Source organism: Ceratotherium simum, chromosome 32 (genome assembly GCF_057802395.1).
Source record: "Ceratotherium simum simum isolate JZ-2026a chromosome 32, ASM5780239v1, whole genome shotgun sequence".
NCBI classification, from domain to species: Eukaryota; Metazoa; Chordata; class Mammalia; order Perissodactyla; family Rhinocerotidae; genus Ceratotherium; species Ceratotherium simum.
Window position 1 is genome coordinate 13,198,550 of NC_141931.1, and position 20,292 is coordinate 13,218,841.

At 37.2% G+C, this 20,292-nt stretch overlaps 1 protein-coding gene across 1 annotated transcript in view; it reads left to right on the forward strand.

The window, feature by feature from the left end:
• Positions 1-20,292, forward strand: part of DNAJC1 (DnaJ heat shock protein family (Hsp40) member C1) — a 227,282-nt gene that overhangs the window by 62,172 nt on the left and 144,818 nt on the right. The window contains exons 2-3 of the mRNA XM_004425444.3: positions 17,791-17,892; positions 18,393-18,439. Coding sequence (XP_004425501.3) covers positions 17,791-17,892; positions 18,393-18,439 — 149 coding nt within the window. The remainder of the gene's footprint in view (positions 1-17,790; positions 17,893-18,392; positions 18,440-20,292) is intronic.

Genomic DNA, 20,292 nt, shown 5'->3' on the forward strand with positions numbered 1-20,292 from the left:
GTATTGGCACACTGCCACGCCTGTTTATGTATTGTCTGTAGCTGCTGTCTCGCTACAGTGGCAGAACTGAATAGTTGCAACAGAGACTCTTTGGCCTACAAAATGTAAAATATTTACTATCTGGCCTTTTTAGAAAAAGTTTGCCTATCATCGATGTAAAGTAAAGTAAGAAATCTCTGTTGGGTCACCTAAGGCAGAGTTTCAGGACTGCTACCTTGCAAAACTGTCTGAGGGTAGAGATTGTGTGTATTTTGTTCACCACTGTATCCCCCATGCTTGCACGTAGTAGGTACTCAATAAATATTGTCAAATCGGTAAATAAGAAACCTCCAAATCTGTTTTACTTCCTTCTGTTCCCTAGTCCTCATGGTCTAAAGCATGAATCCAAATAAACTGCAAGTCAGATTTGCCAAGTGTTAAAATGAAGGCAAAATAGTGACTTTCTGGCCTACACATTATAATAATAATAATTTTCATTTACTCAGCACTAACTACATGCTAGATACTGTAATAAGCATATCATATACATGTATCTCATTTAAACATCTTTTAAGTGTTGTAGCATTATCATCCCCGTTTTAGAGATGAAAAATTGAGACTTAGAGAGAGTAGGTAGTTTGTCCAAAATCAAAGAGCTAGTAAGTGGCTTAGTTATGTTCAAACCCATCTTCATCCTAAGTATTGTAGTTAGTGGAAAGGAGCTAACTCTAATATAATTTAGAATATGAGTAAAATTTCCGAGGTTCGTTCCACATCAAACAGTTAGCCTTACCTGGTCTGTTCATAAGTAAATTAGGTGAGAAGTTTTTCATTTAGATTAAGATATCTGTCTCCAGAAGAGTGCTTCACAGGGAGCCATCCACACATTTTAAACATCTCTGGGTCGAGCTGCATCGGATCAATCCTGCTTTTGAGATTCCTAGAGATCAGTGGCTCCACTTTGATGTATAGAGCATGACTTATGTTAGAAGGTAATCAAGGAGCAGCCATAGGATATACAGAAAATAGTCTTTAATTCTAGAAGAGCTGGCATGGGAGGTGAGACTAAATTTCTGGCAGGAAAATTCCACCACTTACTACCTGTGTAACACTGGGCAGGTTACTTAGCCTGAGTTTGAGACCCAGTTTCCTCATTAAAATAGAGATAATAATAATACCTATCACAAAGGGTTGTGAGGATAAAGTGAATTAATATATGGATAGTGATTAGAATAGTACCTAGCACATAGCATGCTATAAAAGTATTTCTGCATTTTTGTTTCAATTTTTAAACATTGAGATAAAATTCGTGAAACATAACATTCACCATTTTAACCATTTTAAATTTCACAATTCAGTGATTTCCAGTACATTCACAATGTTGTGTAGCCATCACTACTATCTGATTCCAGAATACTTTCATCACCCCAAAAGAAACTCCATATACATTAATCAGTCACTCCCATTCCTCCCTCCCCTCAGCCCCTGGGAGCCACTGATTTGCTTTCTGTCTCAATAGATTTGTCCATAAAGGGCAAATGGACAGTTAAAATGGAATCATACAATATATGGCTTTTGTGTCTGGCTCATTTCACCTGTCATAATGTTTTCAAGATTCATTCATGTTGCAGCATGTATCAGTACTTCATTCCTTTTTATGTCTGAATAATATTCATTGTATAGATATACCTATACCACATTTTGTTTATCCATTCATCAGTTGGTGGACATTTGGGTTGTTTTCACTTTTTGGCTATTGTGAATAGTGCTACTATGCACATTTGTGTACGAGTTTTTGTCTGAACATCTGTTTTCTTCTCTTCAGCAAATACCTAGGAGTGTAATAACTGGGTCATATGGTAATTCTATGTCTGTTTTTTTAAGGAACCACCAAACTTTTGCACAGTGGCTGTGAAGTTTTTAATTTTAAGTACAATTTGTCGATTTTTTTCTTTTGTTGCCTATCCTGATGTCACAGCTAAGAATCCATTGCGAATCCAACGTCATGCAGTTTTACCTCTTTGTTTTCTTCTAAGAGTCCTGTAGTTTTAGCTTTTACATTTAGGACTTGGATTCATTTTGAGTTAATTTTTGTATATAGTGTGAGATAAGGGTCCAACTTCATTTTTTTGAGTGTGGATATCCAGTGTCTCAGCGTCATTTGTTGAAAACAGTATTCTTTCCCCATTGAATGATCTTGGCACCCTTGTTGAAAATCAGTTGACCTTAGATGAATAGGTTTATTGCTGGACTCTGAATTGTTCATTGAGTTATGTCTGTCCTTATGCCATGACCACACTGTCTTGATGACTGTAGCTTTGTAGTAAGTTTTGAAATCAGTAAGTGTGAGTCCTCTTTGTTGTTTGTTTTCAAGGTGTTGTAGCTGTTCTGGGTCCCTGGCATTTCCATATGAATTTTATGATAAGCATATAAATTTCTGCAAAATGCCAGGTAAGATTTTGATAGGGAGGGATTGCATTGAATCTGTAGATCAATTTGGGAAGTGTTGCCATCTTGACATTATTGTCTTCCAATCCATGAACATGGATGTCTCTCCATTTATTTAGATCTTTTTTCATTTCTTTCCACAATGTTGTATAGTTCTCAGTTTACAAATGTTATACTTCTTTTGTTAAACTTATTCTTAAATATTTTATTCTTTTTGATGCTATTGTAAAGGATTTGTTTCTTTAATTTCGCTTTCAGATTTTTTTATTGTTAGTGTATAGAAATACAACTGATCTTTGAATGTTGATCTTGTATCCTACAATTTGTTGAATTTATTAGCCCTAATACTTGTCCTGTGATGCTTTAGGATTTTCTATGTGTATGATCATGTCATCTGTGAATAGAGATAATGCTGATTCTTCCATTCCAATTTGGGTGCCTTTTATTTCTTTTTCTTGACTAATTGTTCAAGCTAGAACTTCCAGTACAAAAGCAGTGAGAGCAGATCTCTCTTTTATTACCGATCTTAGCAGGAAAGATTTCAGACTTTCACCATTATGTATGAGGTTAGCTGTGGGTTTTTCATAGATGCCCTTTATCAACTTGAGAAAGTTCCCTTCTAGTCCTAGTTTGTTTAGTGTTTTGTTATCAAATGGTGTTGGATTGAATCATATAGTTTTTCTGCATCAATTGAGATGATTACATGGTTTTTGTCCTTTGTTTTATTAATATGGTGTATTACATTGATTTTCGTACACTGAACCACCCTTGCATTCATGGGATAAATCTTACTTGGTCATAGTGTATAATCCTTTTATTTTTTGTGTGTTTATTTTTTTATTACTATTTTATTTTAATTTTTTGTTTATTGCAGTAACATTGGTTTATAACACTGTATAAATTTCAGGTGTACATCATTATACTTCTATTTCTGCATAGATTACATCATGTTCACCACCCAAATACTACTTACAACCCATCACCACACACATGTGCCGCATTATCCCTTTCGCCCTCCTCCCTCCCCCTTTCCCTCTGGTAACCACCAATCCAATCTCTGTCTCTATGTGTTTGTTTGTTGTTGTTATTATCTACTACTTAATGAGTGAGATCATACGGTATTTGACCTTCTCCCTCTGACTTATTTCACTTTGCATAATATCCTCGATGTCCATCCATGTTATCACAAATGGCTGGATTTCATCGTTTCTTATGGCTGAGTAGTATTCCATTGTGTATATATACCACATCTTCTTTATCCATTCGTCCCTTGATGGGCACTTAGGTTGCTTCCAAGTCTTGGCTATTGTGAATAATGCTGCAATGAACACAAGGGTGCATGTATCTTTATGCATTGGTGTTTTCAAGTTCTTTGGATAAATACCTAGCAGTGGAATAGCTGGATCATATGGTAGTTCTATCCTTAATTTTTTGAGGAATCTCCATACCACCTTCCATAGTGGCTGTACCAGTTTGCACTCCCACCAGCAGTGTATGAGAGTTCCCTTCTCTCCACATCCTCTCCAACACATGTTGTTTCCTGTCTTGTTAATTATAGCCATTCTGACGGGCGTGAGGTGATATCTCATTGTAGTTTTGATTTGCATTTCCCTGATAGTTAATGATGTTGAACATCTATTCATGTGCCTGTTGGCCATCTGTATATCTTCTTTGGAGAAATGTCTGTTCAGGTCTTTTGCCCATTTTTTAATTGGGTTGTTAGTTTTTTTGTTGTTGAGATGCATCAGTTCTTTATGTATTTTGGAGATTAACCCCTTATCAGATGGTATGGTTTGCAAATATCTTCTCCCAATTGTTAGGTTGTCTTTTTGTTTTGTTGATGGTTTCCTTTGCTGTGCAGAAGCTCTTTGGTTTGATGTAGTCCCATTTGTTTATTTTTTCTATTGTTTCTCTTGTCAGACATGGTGCTTGAAAATATGTTGCTAAGACCGATGTCGAAGAGCGTACTGCCTGTGTTTTCTTCTAGAAGTTTCATAGTTTCAGGTCTTACATTCAAGTCTTTAATCCATTTGGAGTTAATTTTTGTGTATGGTGTAAGGTAAGGGTCTACTTTCATTTTTTTGCATGTGGCTGTCCGGTTTTCCCAACACCATTTGTTGAAGAGACTTTCTTTTCTCCATTGTATGTTCTTGGCTCCTTTGTCAAAGATTAGTTGTCCATAGATGTGTGGGTTTATTTCTGGGCTTTCGATTCTATTCCATTGATCTTTGTGTCTGTTTTTGTGCCAGTACCATGCTGTTTTGGTTACTATAGCTTTGTAGTATATTTTGAAATCAGGGAGTGTGATACCTCCAGCTTTGTTCTTTTTTCTCAGGACTCCTTTAGCTATTCAGGGTCTTTTGTTGTTCCATATAAATTTTAGGATTCTTTGTTCTATTTCTGTGAAAAATGTTGTGGGAACTTTGATTGATAGGGATTGCATTGAATCTATAGATTGCTTTAGGAAGTATGGACATCTTAACTATGTTAATTCTTCCAATCCAAGAGCATGAAATATCTTTCCATTTCTTTGTGTCTTCTTCAATTTCTTTCAGCAGTGTTTTATAGTTTTTGGTGTACAGATCTTTCACCTCTTTGGTTAAGTTTATTCCTAGGTATTTTATTCTTTTTGTCGCAATTGTAAATGGGATTGTATTCTTAATTTGTCTTTCTGCTACTTCATTGTTAGTGTATAGAAATGCAACTGATTTTTGTATGTTGATTTTGTATCCTGCAACTTTACCGTGTTCATTTATTACTTCTAAAAGTTTTTTGGTGGATTCTTTAGGGTTTCTATATATAAAATCTCGTCATCTGCAAATAGTGACAGTTTCACTTCTTCCTTTCCAGTTTGGATCCCTTTAATTTCTTTTTCATGCCTGATTGCTCTGGCTAGGACTTCTAGTACTATGTTAAATAGGAGTGGTGAGAGTGGGCATCCTTGTCTGGTTCCTGTTCTTAGAGGAATAGCTTTCAGTTTTTCACCATTGAGGATGATATTAGCTGTGGGTTTGTCATATATGGCCTTTATTATGTTGAAGTACTTTCCTTCTACACCCATTTTATTCAGAATTTTTATCATAAATGGATGCTGTATCTTGTCAGATACTTTCTCTGCATCTATTGAGATTATCATGTCATTTTTATTCTTCATTTTATTAATGTGGTATATTATGTTGATTGATTTGCAAATGTTGAACCATCCCTGTATACCTGGAATAAATCCCACTTGATCATGGTGTATAATCTTTTTAATGTATTGTTGTATGTAATTTGCTAGTATTTTGTTGATGATTTTTGCATCGATGTTCATCAGTGATATTGGCCTGTAATTTTCTTTTTTTGTGTCGTCCTTGTCTGGTTTTGGTATCAGGGTAATGTTGGCTTCGTAGAATGAGTTAGGGAGCTTCCATCCCTCCTCAATTTTTTGGAAGAGTTTGAGAAGGATAGGTATTAAGTCTTCTTTGAATGTTTTGTAGAATTCACCAGGGAAGCCGTCTGGTCCTGGACTTTTATTTTTGGGGAGATTTTTGATTACTGTTTCGATCTCCTTACGGGTGATTGGTCTATTCAAATTCTCTACTTCTTCTTGATCCAGTTTTGGAAGGTTGTATGATTCTAAGAATTTATCCATTTCTTCCAGATTGTCAAATTTGTTGGCGTGTAGCTTTTCATAGTATTCTCTTATAATCTTTTGTATTTCCGAGGTGTCTGTTTTAATTTCTCATCTTTCATTTCTGATTTTACTTATTTGAGCCTTCTGTCTTTTTTTCCTGGTGAGTCTAGCTAAAGGTTTATCAATTTTGTTTATCTTTTCAAAGAACCATCTGTTGGTTTTATTAATTTTTTCTATTTTTTTAAGTCTCTATTTCATTTATTTCTGCTCTAATTTTTATTATTTCCTTTCTCCTACTGATTTTGGGCTTTGTTTGTTCTTCTTTTTCCAGTTCCTTAGGTGCATTGTTAGATTGTTTATTTGAGATTTTTCTTGTTTGTTGAGATAGACCTGTATTGCTATAAACTTCCCTCTTAGAACCGCTTTTGCTGTATTCCATGAATTCTGGCATGTCGTATTTTCATTTTCGTTTGTCTCCAGGTATTTTTTGATTTCTCCTTTGATTTCTTCATTGACCCAATTGTTGTTCAGTAGCATTTTGTTTAATCTCCACGTATTTGTGGCTTTTCTGATTTTCTTCCTACAGTTGATTTCTAGTTTCATACCGTTGTGGTCAGAAAAGATGCTTGGTATTATTTCAATCTTCTTAAATTTATGGAGACTTGTTTTGTGGCCTAATATGTGATCAATCCTGGAGAATGTTCCATGTGCATTTGAAAAGAACGTGTATTCTTCGGTTTTTGGATGGAACGCTTTGTATATATTTACTAGGTCCATCTGTTCAAGTGTCATTTAAGGCCAATGTTTCCTTATTGATCTTCTGTTTGGATGATCTATCCGTTGGTGTAAGTGGGGTGTTAAAAATCCCCTACTATTATTGTGTTACTGTCTATCTCTCTTTTTATGTCTTTTAATAATTGCTTTATATATTTAGCTGCTCCTACATTGGGTGCGTAGATATTTACAAGTGTTATATCCTCTTGTTGGCTTGTTCCCTTGATCATTGTGTAATGCCCTTCTTTGTCTCTTTTTACAGTTTTTGTTTTAAAGTCTATTTTGTCTGATATGAGTACTGCTACCCCGACTTTCTTTTCACTGCAATTTGTGTGGAGTATCTTTTTCCATCCCTTCACTTTCAGTTTGTGAGTGTCTTTAGGTCTGAAGTGTGTCTCTTGTATGCAGCATATATATGGGTCTTGTTTTTTTATCCAATCAGCCACCCTGTGCCTTTTAATTGGAGCATTTACTCCATTGACGTTTAAAGTAGCTATTGATAAGTACGTACTTACTGTCACTTTTTAACTTTTTTTTTCTCAGTGTTTTAGTAGTCCTCTATACAGAATGGATGGTCTCTTTAGTTTGACCTCTGTCTGAAAGCTCTACTCTTTAACTCCCTTCCTCCCTCATTTTATGTTTTTGATATCATATCTAACCTCTTTTTGGTGCATTTGTATCCATGACCCTCTTATCATGGAAATAGATAATTTTTCCTATTTGTGGTCTTCTCTTTTCCCCTTAAATCAGTCCCTTTAACATTTCTTGTAGCACTGGTTTCTTGGTGACAAACTCCTTTAATTTTGCTTGTCTGGGAAATTTTTGATCTCTCCTTCCATTTTTTTTTTTTTTTTTTTGTGAGGAGATCAGCCCTGTGCTAACATCCGCCAATCCTCCTCTTTTTTTGCTGAGGAAGACGGCCCTGGGCTAACATCTGTGCCCATCTTCCTTCACTTTATATGGGACGCTGCCACAGCATGGCTTGCCAAGCAGTGCGTCGGTGCGCGCCCGGGATCCGAACCAGCGAACCCTGGGCCGCCACAGCGGAGCGCGCGCACTTAACCGTTTGCGCCACCGGGCCGGCCCCTCCTTCCATTTTGAATGATAATCTTGCTGGGTAGAGTATTCTTGGCTGTAAGTTTTTTCCTTTTAGCACTTTAAATATATTGTGCCACTCTCTCTAGCCTGTAAGGTTTCTGCTGAGAAGTCAGCAGATAGCCTTATGGGGTTCCCTTTGTATGTAACTTGTCTTTCTCTTGTGGCTTTTAAGATTCTCTTTTTATATTTAATTCTGGACATTTTGATTATGATGTGTCTTAGTGTGGGCCTCTTTGGGTTTATCTTGTTTGGTGCTCTCTCTGTGCTTCCTGTACCTGGATGTCTGTTTCCTTCCTTAGGTTAGGGAAGTTTTCATCTATTATTTCATCAAATAGATTCTCTGCCCCTTTGTCTTGCTCTTCTCCTTCTGGGACACCTATAACACGGATGTTAGTGTGTTTGATGTTGTCCCAGAGGTCCCTTAGACTGTCCTCACTCTTTTTAATTCTTTTCTCTTTTACCTGTTCAGCTTGGGTAATTTATTCTAGTCTTTCATCCAGCTCACAGATCCGTTCTTCTGTATCCTCTACTCTGCTTTTGAGTCCCTCTAGTGAATTTTTCATTTCCAGTATTGTATTCTTCATTTCTGATTGGTTCTTTTTTATATCTTCCATTTCTTTGTTGACGTTCTCACTGAGTTCATCTATTCTTCTCCCCAGATCAGTGAGCATCCTTAACACTCTTTGTTTGAACTCTCTGTTGGGTAGGTTGCTCACTTCTGTTTCACTTAGTTCCTTTTTTGGAGTTTTGTCCTGTTCCCTTACTTGGAATGTATTCCTTTGCCTTCTCATTTTGCCTCCTTCCCTGTGCTTGTGTCTGTGTATTAAGTAGATCAGCTACGTCTCCTGCTCTTGGATAGGTGACCTTATGTAAGTGATGCCGTAGGAGGCTTCCAGTGTGCATCCCTCAGTTCTCAATGTTCCAGGAGTGACCCCTGTGTGGACTACGTGTGTCCTTCTGTTGTGGCATGTTTCCTCTCCCTGTAGGTGCCCAGGAAGGCTGAGCTATGCCCCTGGCCAGCTGTTGTAATGCTCAGCTGCTTGTAGTTGTTGTAGGCCCTTCAGTCTCTTTATCAGGTGTGGGGAGCCCCAGCACAGTTGGCTGCAAGTTCTAATACCACATTTGTGTTGCAGTATTTCTTTTAAGTGAGTAGGCCCCCAGCGTGGCAGGTTGTTAGGCTCAGGGGCTTACAATTGCTATAAGCCTCCAGCCTTTAGTTCTCTTGTCAGCTCTCTGAGGATTGCAGCTGTGTGGGGCTGGCCTCAGGCATGGGAGCACCCAACTGTTTCAGGCTTGGAAGGTGGGGCAAACCTCCCATGTGAGTCTTTGAGAAGCACAAGTCTTCTGCAGCTGACAAGTCCCGCCACCTACAGGTCCACACACACAGTCAACACAGTCCTGCTGCATGTGTGCACCTCGACCTCCTGAAGTGGACCCAGTCTCCCCACAGCGGGAGCCCCACACACTCCACCACCACCCCACACTCTCCACCCGCTCCTTGTGCATGCCCTGCCCCAGTGAAGTGGGCTCAGTTGCCAGGCTGCATAGAATCCAGTCACCAATCTATGCAGGCCCACACGTTGCCTGAGGGCTTGTTGTTGGGTGGGGCCAGTCTCTAGCGTGGGCTGCCTGCCCTGGCTGAGCTGGATTAAATCGGTGCTCTAGCGGGTGGGGCAGACCCTGGGCTAGCAGGCCCCAGGGAGAACTCCAATGGTGTCTCTGTCAGCACGCCCACACCAGGCCACAACAATGGCCACCGCCAATGTCCCAGTCCCTGGAGAGGTCTCACCTCTGGCTGCAATGCACTCAGAGCCTATTAGGTGAGTCTCTTTTCACCAAAGCACTGTGCACCTTTCTTTCTGGTGATTTTAGGTTGCTTTCTGAAACGGGTGAGTTTGCGCATGGGCCCTTTAAGAGCCGGGTTTTTTTGTTTTTTTGTTTTTGTGAGGAAGATCAGCCCTGAGCTAACATCCGTGCTAATCCTCCTCTTTTTGCTGAGGAAGACCGGCTCTGAACTAACATCTATTGCCAATCCTCCTCCTTTTTTTCCCCCAAAGCCCCAGTAGATAGTTGTACGTCATAGTTGCACATCCTTCTCATTGCTGTATGTGGGACGAGGCCTCAGCATGGCCAGAGAAGCGGTGCGTCAGTGCGTGCCCGGGATCCAAACCCGGGCCACCAGTAGCTGAGCATGTGCATTTAACCACTAAGCTTCAGGGCCGGCCCTAAGAGCCGGTTTTAATTTCTTTGTGAACCAGCTTTTCTGGGGGTACTCCCCAACGTTTTAGTAGCACGCAAAGTCAGGTATTATGCTGCTTGTCTCAATTGTGCTGAGTCCACAAAATGCCCACAGCAGGGGCGCTCCCTGGCTCAGGGCGCCGCTCCTCCAGGGAGGGCTGTGCACCTGTGGGCTGCTTCCTGGCGGCTGTAAAGCTGGCGGCTTGTGAAGGTGGTGTTTTTCCTCTCCAGAAGGGAGTTTCTGCCTCTTCCACGTCAATTAGGATTGTCCCTTGTTGCAGGAGTTCCTCTTATCCAGTTTTCAGTTCTGTCTCAGGGGTAATTTTTCCACGAGTAGTTGTAAATTGGCTGTGTCCACGGGAGGAGGTGAGTTCAGAGTCTGCCTACGCTGCCATCTTGACTTCTCTCCCCTATAATCCTTTTTTATATGCTGCTGGATTTGGTTTGCTAGAAATTTGTCAAGGAATTTTGCAACTCTATTCATAAGGGATGTTGGTCTATAGTTTTCTTTTTTTGTGGTTTTTGTCTGGCTTTGGTATCAGGGCCCCATAGAATGAGTTAGGAAGCATTCCTTTGTCCTCTATTGTTTAGAAGAGTTTGAGGAAGACTGGTAATTTTGTTAAATGTTTGATAGAATTCACTAGTAAAATTATCTGGTTTTGAGGTTTGGGGCTTTTCTTTGTTGGAAGTTGGGGTTTTTGTTTGTTTTTAACTGATCAGTCTCTTTACTTGTTATAGGTCTGTTCAGTTTTTTTATTTTTTCATGAGTCAGTTTGTGTGTTTATAGGAATTTGTCTATTTCATCTGGGTTTTCTAATTGTCATACAATGGTTCATAGTATTCTCTTATAGTTTTTTATTTCTGTAAGATTGATATTAATGTTCCACTTTCATTCCTGATTTTAGTAATTTGAACTCTCTCTTTCTCTTTCTTACTCAAGTATAGGTTTGTCAATTATGTTGATATTTTCAGAGAACCAACTTTTGGTTTTGCTGATTCTTTCTGTTTTCTATTCTCTATTTCATTAATCTCTGCTCTAATCTTTATTATTTCCTTTCTTCTACTTGCTTTAGGTTTAGTTTGCTATTCTTTTTCTAGTTCCTTAAGGTAGAAGGTTAGGTTGGGTGGTTTTTTTTTTTTTTTTGGTCATCATTTATAGCTATAAAATTCCTTCTGAGCACTGCTTTTACTGCATCCTAAGTTTTGGTGTGTTGTGTTTTTGTTTTCATTCAAATCAGGGTACTTTCTAATTTCCCTAGTGATTTCTTTTTGACTTTTTAAAAAATTGAACAGTGTGATTTAATTTAGTTCTCCCTTAATCCTTAATCATCTTAAGTTAGAAAAATAGTTATAGTTAACTGTTAACATTAATGAATTAAAACCTTCCAGAGTGCATGACTCCAAAAGGAAATGATATGTTTCTGAAATTTCATGACCTTTCCTGTTTCAGTCTCAGTCTAAACATCAATGGAAACTGAGCTTTTCAGTCTTACTCTTTTAGAGAACAATTTTTGGCCTGTTACTGAGCATGGTCTTCTAACAGGTACACAATTATCTATAGGGAGACAACATAATGGCACTTTTCATTCATATCAAAGTATTTTCTAATTTTGTTTATTTCTTTTTTGACTCATTGGTTGTTTACAAGTGTGTTTTTTATTTTCCACCTATTTGTGAATTTTCCAAATTTTCTCTGTCATTGACTTCTAATTTCACTCCATTGTGGTCAGAGAAGATAATTCATATGATTTCGATCTTTTAAAATTTATTGAGACATATATCACAGCCTAACATATGGTCTATTCTGGAGAATGTTCCATATGTATTCTGCTCTTATTGCGTGGAATGTTCTACAGATGTCTGTTAGGCAGGTTTATTTGGTTTACACTGTTGTTTGAGTCTCCTATTTCCTTGCTAATTTCCTATCTAATTTCTCTAGTCATTATTGAAAGTGGGGTATTGAAGTTTCCAACCATTACTGTACAAATGGTCTATTTCTCCCTTCAATTCTGTTAAGTCTTTCCTTCATATATTTTGGGACTCTGTTGTTAGGTGCATATATGTTTATAATTGTTACTGATATAATTACTGATAAGGATGAACTTGCTTTTGCCACTTGGCTGTGTGCTTTCTGTATGTTTTATATCTTCTTTGTTCCTGAACTCCTTCTTTACTGCCTTCTTTTGTGTTAGATAGATTTTTTTTTTCTAGTGTACCATTTGATCTGCTTTCATTTCTTTTACTATAGATCTTTATATTCTTAGTGTTTGCCCTGGGGATTACAATTAACGTCTTAATTTATAGCAGTCTAGTTTGAATTAATGCCAGTTTAGTTTGTCATATAAAAAATTTTGCTCCTATATAGCTCTGTTCCACCTTACTTATGTAGTTATTGTCACAGATTACATCTATATCCATGTATGCCCATAAACATAGACTTATATTATGTTTTATTTAAAACATAGATTTATAATTATTGCTTTTTGTAGTTGTCTTTTAAATCGTGTAGGAAAAAACTGAAGTTACTAACCAAATATACATTAATATTGCCTTATATCTATCTATATGGTATCTTTAACAGTGTTCTTTGTTTCTTCATGTGGATTTGAGTTACTGTCTAGTATTTTTTTCTTTCGGCCTGAATGACTCCCTGTAGCATTTCTCATAGAGCAAGTCTACTAGCAATGAATGCTCAGTTTTTGTTTAATTGGAATGTTTTAATTTCTTTCATTTTTGAGAGATAGTTTGCTAGATATAGAATTCTCGGTTGACAATTTATTGTTTTTGGCACTTTGAATATGTCATTCCACTACCTTCTGGCCTCCATGGTTTCTGATGAGAAATTAGGGTTAACATTATTGAGAATCCTTTGTACATGACAAGTCGCTTCTCTCTTGCTGCTTTCAGGATTCTCTCTCTTTGTCTTTGTCTTTATCTTTCAGTAATTTGATTATAATGCTTCTAGATGTGGACCTCTTTAAGTTTATCCTACTTAGGATTTGTTGAAATTCTTGGATGTGTAGATTTATGTCTTCCATCAAATTTTGGAAGTTTTCAGCCATTTTTTCTTCAAATATTTTTTCTGCCACTTCTTCTCTTCTCCTTCTTGGGTTCTCATTATGTGTAAGTTGATACTCTTGATGGTGTCCCACAGGTCTCTTAGGCTCTGTTCATTTTTCTTCATTCTTTTTTGTGCTCCTCATATTGACCTATCTTCAAGTTAATTGGTTCTTTCTTCTGCCTGCTCAAATCTGCTTTAGAGCCCCCTAGTGAATTTTTTACTTCAGTTATTGTATTTTTCAAGTCCAGAATTTCTCTTTGGTTCCTTTTTAAGATTTCTGTCTCTTTATTGATATTCTCTATTTGGTGAGACATCATTCTCATACTTTCCTTTAGTTCTTTGTATGTGCTCTTGAGCATATTTTAAAATAGTTGATTTAAAGTCTTTGTCTAGTAAGTCCTATGTCTGGGCTTCCTCAGAGACAATTTGTATTAATTTATGTTTTCCATGTGTGGGCCATACTTTCTTGTTTCTTTGCATGCTTTGTAATTTTTCGTGAATACTGGACATTTTGACTATATATTGTGGTAATCAGATTCTCCCACCTCCCCAGGGTTTTTGTTTGTTTGTTTTTTACTGCTTGTGATTAGTGTTGTTTGTTTGCCTAGTGACTTTTCTGAACTGATTTTGTAAAGTGTATATTCTTTGCCATGTGTGGTCACCGAAGTCTCTGATTAGCCTAGTGGTCAGCTAATGATTTGGCAGAGATTTCCTTAAAAGCTTGGAACCAGAAAAAAAAAACAACTCTCAGTCTTTGCCAGTAGGTTCTGTGTCTGTGTTGAGGCATTCCTTCAATACTCAGGCAGTTTTTCCTTAGCCTTTACTTTCTGCTTGTGCAGAGCCTGAAGATCAGTCAGAGGTGAGAATTTAGGGCCTTCTCTGGTCTCTCTGAGTATGTACTTCACCTTGGGCATGCACATGGCCAAGTAATATGGGGACTTTTCAAAGCCTATATTCCCAAAGCATCTCACTCCCAGTCTTTCCTTCCAAGCTTTTTCATGTGTCTATTTTATGCCCCAGCTGCTATCCCTTGCTGCATGTGGCACCGGCTAATAAATTTGCCTTTGAATGTTTTTGACAAATGGCCTGGGTAGTTGCCTTTCTGCCCTGAGAGATTCCTGAGTTTGGTAAAATAGAGGTAAGCACTTTACACAATCTATCAGAGAACCAACAGACAGGCCAAAACAAACAACCACAGTTCTTTGAGAACAGGGTCTGCTCTGCTTCCTCCAGCACCAGGAACCCACACCAAGAACTCAGTTTGGTGTCGTCAAGACCCTTACTAAGAATCAGCTGCCTTTTCCCTTATTAAGTGCTTGCCTGATTGCTGTAAACCTTGACTAGTTTCCAGAGTTCAGATAAAGTTGATTCTCACAGTTTTTGCCAGATTACTTGCTGTTTCTGTGCAGGGACAGGACCTTGGAGTTCCCTATTCTACCGTTTTCACTGATATCTCATCACATTGTTTCAATTTTGACAAACATATATTACTTTCATAGGTTTTTCTTTGGGTTTTTTTTTTTTTTTTTTAAGAATGACCATATGCCTCTTATTTACAGAGGTCATCGAAGTGTAAGATAATTCATCTCCAGCTTGCCAAAGAACCATATTACATTTAGAAGGAAAAGAATTGTGGCAAATGAACTCAGTATATCTCCTGATGTTGACAGCGTTAAAGATGGCAGTTCACCCATAGCCATATCAAAAATTTTTCTCTGCAAGCCAGAGAGATAAAAGATCTAATCCACTGAGTATGGGAGATGAATGTTCTAACATTCAGGTGTCTAGTAGAAATGTGATGTAAAATGTGTTAGAAAAGCGCACACATATCAGGGTCTTTACCTTTAAAACTACAGTTGACCATAGTCACATTGTAGTTATGTGGACATGTTCCATATAGTTTATCTGATCAATAAGAATGTAACAATTGTTCTCACTGTCTTCCCAAAGCTGTAGCCCCTTGTGAAGTGACTCAGCCCAAATCTACTAACTGAATCTAGAGAGCCAACAAGGAAAGCTCTGATTCTGACACAACATTTTCTGGATTTGAATTCTATTTTTGTCTATTTACCAGCAATATGAACTTGAGCAAGTTGCTTAACCTCTCCCTGCCTCACTTACCATCAGTAAAATGGGCCTGATGACAACTGTACTTAACTCATAGGTTTGTCATGAGGATAAAATAAGTTAAGATTCATTAAGTAACTAACTAAAATTAAATACATATATAAGGTAGTTTGAAGTATGACTTATTTAGAGCCTGTCTTTGTAGATAGGGAAATCTCCACGTTTTTCATCTCTGCCCACTTATGCTGGAGCTTATTGATGAAATAACCCTACCGGGCAGGTTCTGAAGAGGAAAATAGGCAATATTTGTGTGTAGCCTGAAAGATCAGTTTCTTTTTTTTCTTTTTTTTTTTTTTTTGGTGAGGAAGATTAGCCCTGAGCTAACATCCAATGCCAATCCTCCTCTTTTTTTTTTGCTGAGGAAGATCGGCCCTGGGCGAACATCTGTGCTCATCTTCCTCTACTTTATGTGGGACGCCACCACAGCATGGCTTGACAAGCGGTGCATCGGTGCGTGCCAGGGATCCGAACGTGCAAACCCTGGGCTGCCGAAGCAGAGCACACGCACTTAACTGCTGCGCCACCGGGCCAGCCCCGAGAGATCAGTTCATTAGTCAAGAGAGAACTGTCAGTATATACAGCTGTGTGCAAAGCAAAAACATGAGTTGGGGGAACTGCATTCCAACATGGAGTGATTTTGGGGACCAGGAGGATGGACCAAGATGGTGGAAGATAAAGCTAAAAAGATTGGAAAAGACAGATGATGAAGCACGTGGGAGCTACTGAAGGGTTTGAAATAGGAGAGCTATCTGGCCACATTTACTTTTAGGGTACATAACTGTGGCAGAAAAATGGAGGATTGGGGTCAGCATGGCAAGACTGGAAGGAGGAAATGCCTTGGGTGACTATTAGTCGTTTTTATTTTTAAGTAAGTCATAGATGTTCTATAATGAGCATGTATTAATTTTGTAACACAAGAAAATGCATAAGCTCTTACTATGTAAGAAATGTACTTTTGGAATAGTTTTCTCTATGATGTAGTCCCGCTTTAATAAAATCTAAACTTAAAATCCCAATTAGAGAATCATTGTTCATTTGACACTTGACCTCTTTGCTCAACAAAATCTTCATCACAGATTTTCAGTGAATAATCATCCTTTTCTACCACATGTTACCTACCATTTAAGGTAGGGAACACATCAATTCTATAGAGCAAATTAGAATGAAAACTATAACCATATTATCTACAAAACTTACTCTGCCAATTTTATAGCTCCTCAGCCCTCCACAAGTCACAAAAATATTCACACCTAAAGTTTTAAGTAGAGTGATAGCCTGAAGCAGTAAGCCCCAGAAAATTGGTCATGAAAATGGCTTATAAAGGAAAGCTTGACAGACTAATTATAGTCTCACTTTGCCTGTCTCCAACTCTATTTCTTTAACAGTTATTCAGTCACAGGGCACAGGTTTTTGTTTTGGTTCAGTTTTTCAGTCATTTGAACTTTTTAGTAAAGTAGTTTTAGGAATTAATTGGACAAATATTCAGCTATAAAATAAGAATAAAATTTAATAAGCAACTTTACTATCATTTTGCCCCACCATGAATATGTTAGTTATTGGAATAACTTTTAAATTTAGTGGAAATAAAGTTTTAAATCCAACTTGACGCTGTGTTCTCTGCTATTGTCATTTATTTTATACTGGCCATGTAAAATGATGTTCTCTCAGTTTACCTGTGCACACAGGATTACATAAAATTTAATTTTAACATCCACTTAATGTGAAGTACTCTTACTGAACTATAGTGACCTTTTAAATATATTTAAACTGTATTAGTAAAACATAAATAATGGGCAAATCGATTTCTGTAAACCAGACTGAGGAAACTGGACACCATTGAAAATACCCTTTAAAGTACTAAAAAAAAGTTATGTACACTATATATAACTATTTCTAATTATAATTATTTTGAATAAATGCAAATTTAACTACCTTCAAATAGGCATACTTTCTGACATGGGAAATTGGGATTCCATAGGCTGTTGCTGGATGGTAAATTCAGTATAAATAACAATGGAGAAACCACATATGGTAAGCCTGGGATTCAGAAATTGGCTTTAAGATTCTCAAATAAATAAAGACCTTCTTTGAAGGCACACAGATGTATTAATTTTTAATTTGTTTCTTTTTGATCTCTTAATTACTGAAAAAGATTTATTGGTTAATTTTAGGAAGGCAAGTGTTTTAAAAGTTTTGCCAAATACTGTCTTCTTTAAATGACTGTATGGTAATGAAAAGTTAAGAGGAGAGCCAAATTAGATTGAATAATTGTTCAGTCATGTGGGTCAGGCTGGTTGCATAGCCTGGTTGTTAGACTGATTGCTCAAATTACATTGCCTGGGGTCCTGCACTTGGTTGGCTGTCTTCTCAGATCTTAACAAGGTTCTGGGAATTTCTTTTTCTGACAAAGTTTGCTTTGTGTTTTTCCCCTCCCCACCCCCACCTCCAGGATGCTTCATCTGCAGACATTAGAAAAGCATATCGTAAGCTTTCACTAACTTTGCATCCAGACAAGAATAAAGATGAGAATGCAGAAACTCAATTTAGACAAGTAAGTGAACTATGCTGTTATTACATATATTTTGTGACAAATTTATAAATAAATGTTTATAGTAGAAATAGTAACTTATATGTAGAATATTTCCATTTGAAAATGAGGTAGTGGTTTGGAAATATAATGTATATATGTTTATTCAATTTTTTACAAAATATGTTTTTATCAACACTTTATGTTAGAATCTCTTAAGTTTTTGGAGGGTCATAGTTGTCATATTTTTTTGGTCTAAATTACAGCTTTTGCTTTTAAAAAGTACATTTTAAGATAATTATTATTTTTGCACCTTTCACAAAGATTTGTTTTGATATCAAGCGTTTTTTAACCCGTACGGTCCTACTAAAAACACAAAATGTTACTTATAATTAAGATTTTATCTGTTCATTGTGTGTATGAGCACATAGGGTTTTCGCATTTGCGTTGTAATGCATTCACCTTCCTAAGTGATTTCTTGTAATTGAGAGTGTTTTTATTTTAAAGTAATGCTTCTGTTTTAGTTGGTGGCCATTTATGAAGTTTTAAAGGATGATGAACGAAGGCAGAGGTGAGTGTTCATTTCTGCTTTTGAATTAAGATGTTATAGTTTGATGTCTCCATTTATAAAGGAAAGAATTGTCTCATTAAACATTTTATTTATTATAAATTCTTATTTTATTTTTGTTCCTTCCAAGAAATGCGATGTTTTTAAAATGTGTGTTTAGAGCAGAGTTAATTTCTATTGACAATATTCACTGGGTTGATTCAATACTTATAGACTTCAGGATCATGAGTCATAACGCTAGCAAGACGTGGCTCCATTAAATAAGATTTTTAACATGAGTGTCTGCCCTGGGAAATACAAATACCACTTGACTTCAAACAAATGCCCATTCATTTTTGATATATCTGTAATAGCTCCTATCTGTGCTTGCTGGTCTTTTTTTTTTTTTTTTTTTTCTATTCCTTAAATGTTTTGGAATTAGGTATTTTGTGATATTCAAGTTATTACCATTTCTTGATGTTTCCTCACTCTCAAAATAATAAACCCAATTTGTGAGAGAACAGACTTGTATAAGTCTAGAAGATAAGAGTGGAAGGAAAATATTTGCTTCTTTCTCCTGTTTCTTTTGCCTCCTTCCCTTCCCTTACTCTGCTCCCGTGATTCTGTGTTTAGGGTTAAACTTGAAAGTGGAGGTAGCCCCCTCCCTCTGAATCTTCTCAGTGCCCCTTTCAGAGGAGTAGTAATGTATTTATACCGTGGTTTATAGTGCAGTGACTTAAGAGATTGCAGAGAGGCCCTTTCCTCTACTGCTTCAGAATGTGTGGAATGTAGGCACTACTGCAGTGGGCTTCAAAATGTTAAGTCAGACCCACAGTAAGAAAATGCATTTTGCTTCATGCCTCAGGACAGACACACATACACAATGAAACCAAAAATTTCACTGAACACCTTCTTATTGTATGTGAAACAGACTGATATTTTCTATTCTAGGCTGGTCTAGAGTAGTCTTTTTTTTTTAAACAACACTGGTTGGATATTTGAGATTTTAGGCTAAAGCCAGCCTTAAATATCTATATCTCTCTATGGGAGCTAATATGTATTAAAGACAGCCCCAGAATTATGCTATGTGACATTCTGAATCTTTCTTCAAATGTGTTATCTGGAATTATGCTATGTCCTGAAATGTTAGCTACCACTCCTGGTTCTTGTCTTAACTCTTTAATTTGAATACCTCAGTTTGTCAGATTGCAAAGCAAGGAGTCAGGATAGTCTCTTGAAGTGTTCTTTGCTTTATAACAAGGGCTGGCATTGGTCCAGATACCAAAGCAGACATTCCTCTAGTTTGAGATAATCCATAGTGTTGAAAGAATCCTAGAAGTGTGTTGAAAGAAGAGTTGGTCATTCTCTGCATTTTCTAGTTGGTTTCTCTCACTGAGTCCCTAGTTTTGTTCACACATCAAGAATGTGTCTGTAAAGATAGCTTTATTTAGTCTCCCTACATCTTTGTATCAGATTTTGTCTTTTTGTTTGTTGTTACCTTAAAAGTGAGTAAACTTGGAAACAATTTTTCAATCACTGGAATTATTTATATCTTTTCAGAACAAATCACTTCTTAGGTATAAATTGTTTCTTCATTAACATAGACTCATCTAACATTTTCTTTTTAGGATTAGTTTCCTTTGCATTTATTTCAGTGTTAGTAGGAAAAATGGATGTGGCAGTTACACAAACAGCTGTAGTATTTAGACCCCTTGAGGCACAAGTAACTTTGGTAACTGGTTTTCCTTGAGGCAAAAGTCTTAACTAATCAAGCAGAGGATCACTCCTCTAAAGTCTGCGCCTGAGGCCAGGTGACCTAGGAGCCTTTAAACATAAAGGAGAAGTGCACTTCTACAGACAATTACCTGGTGTTTATA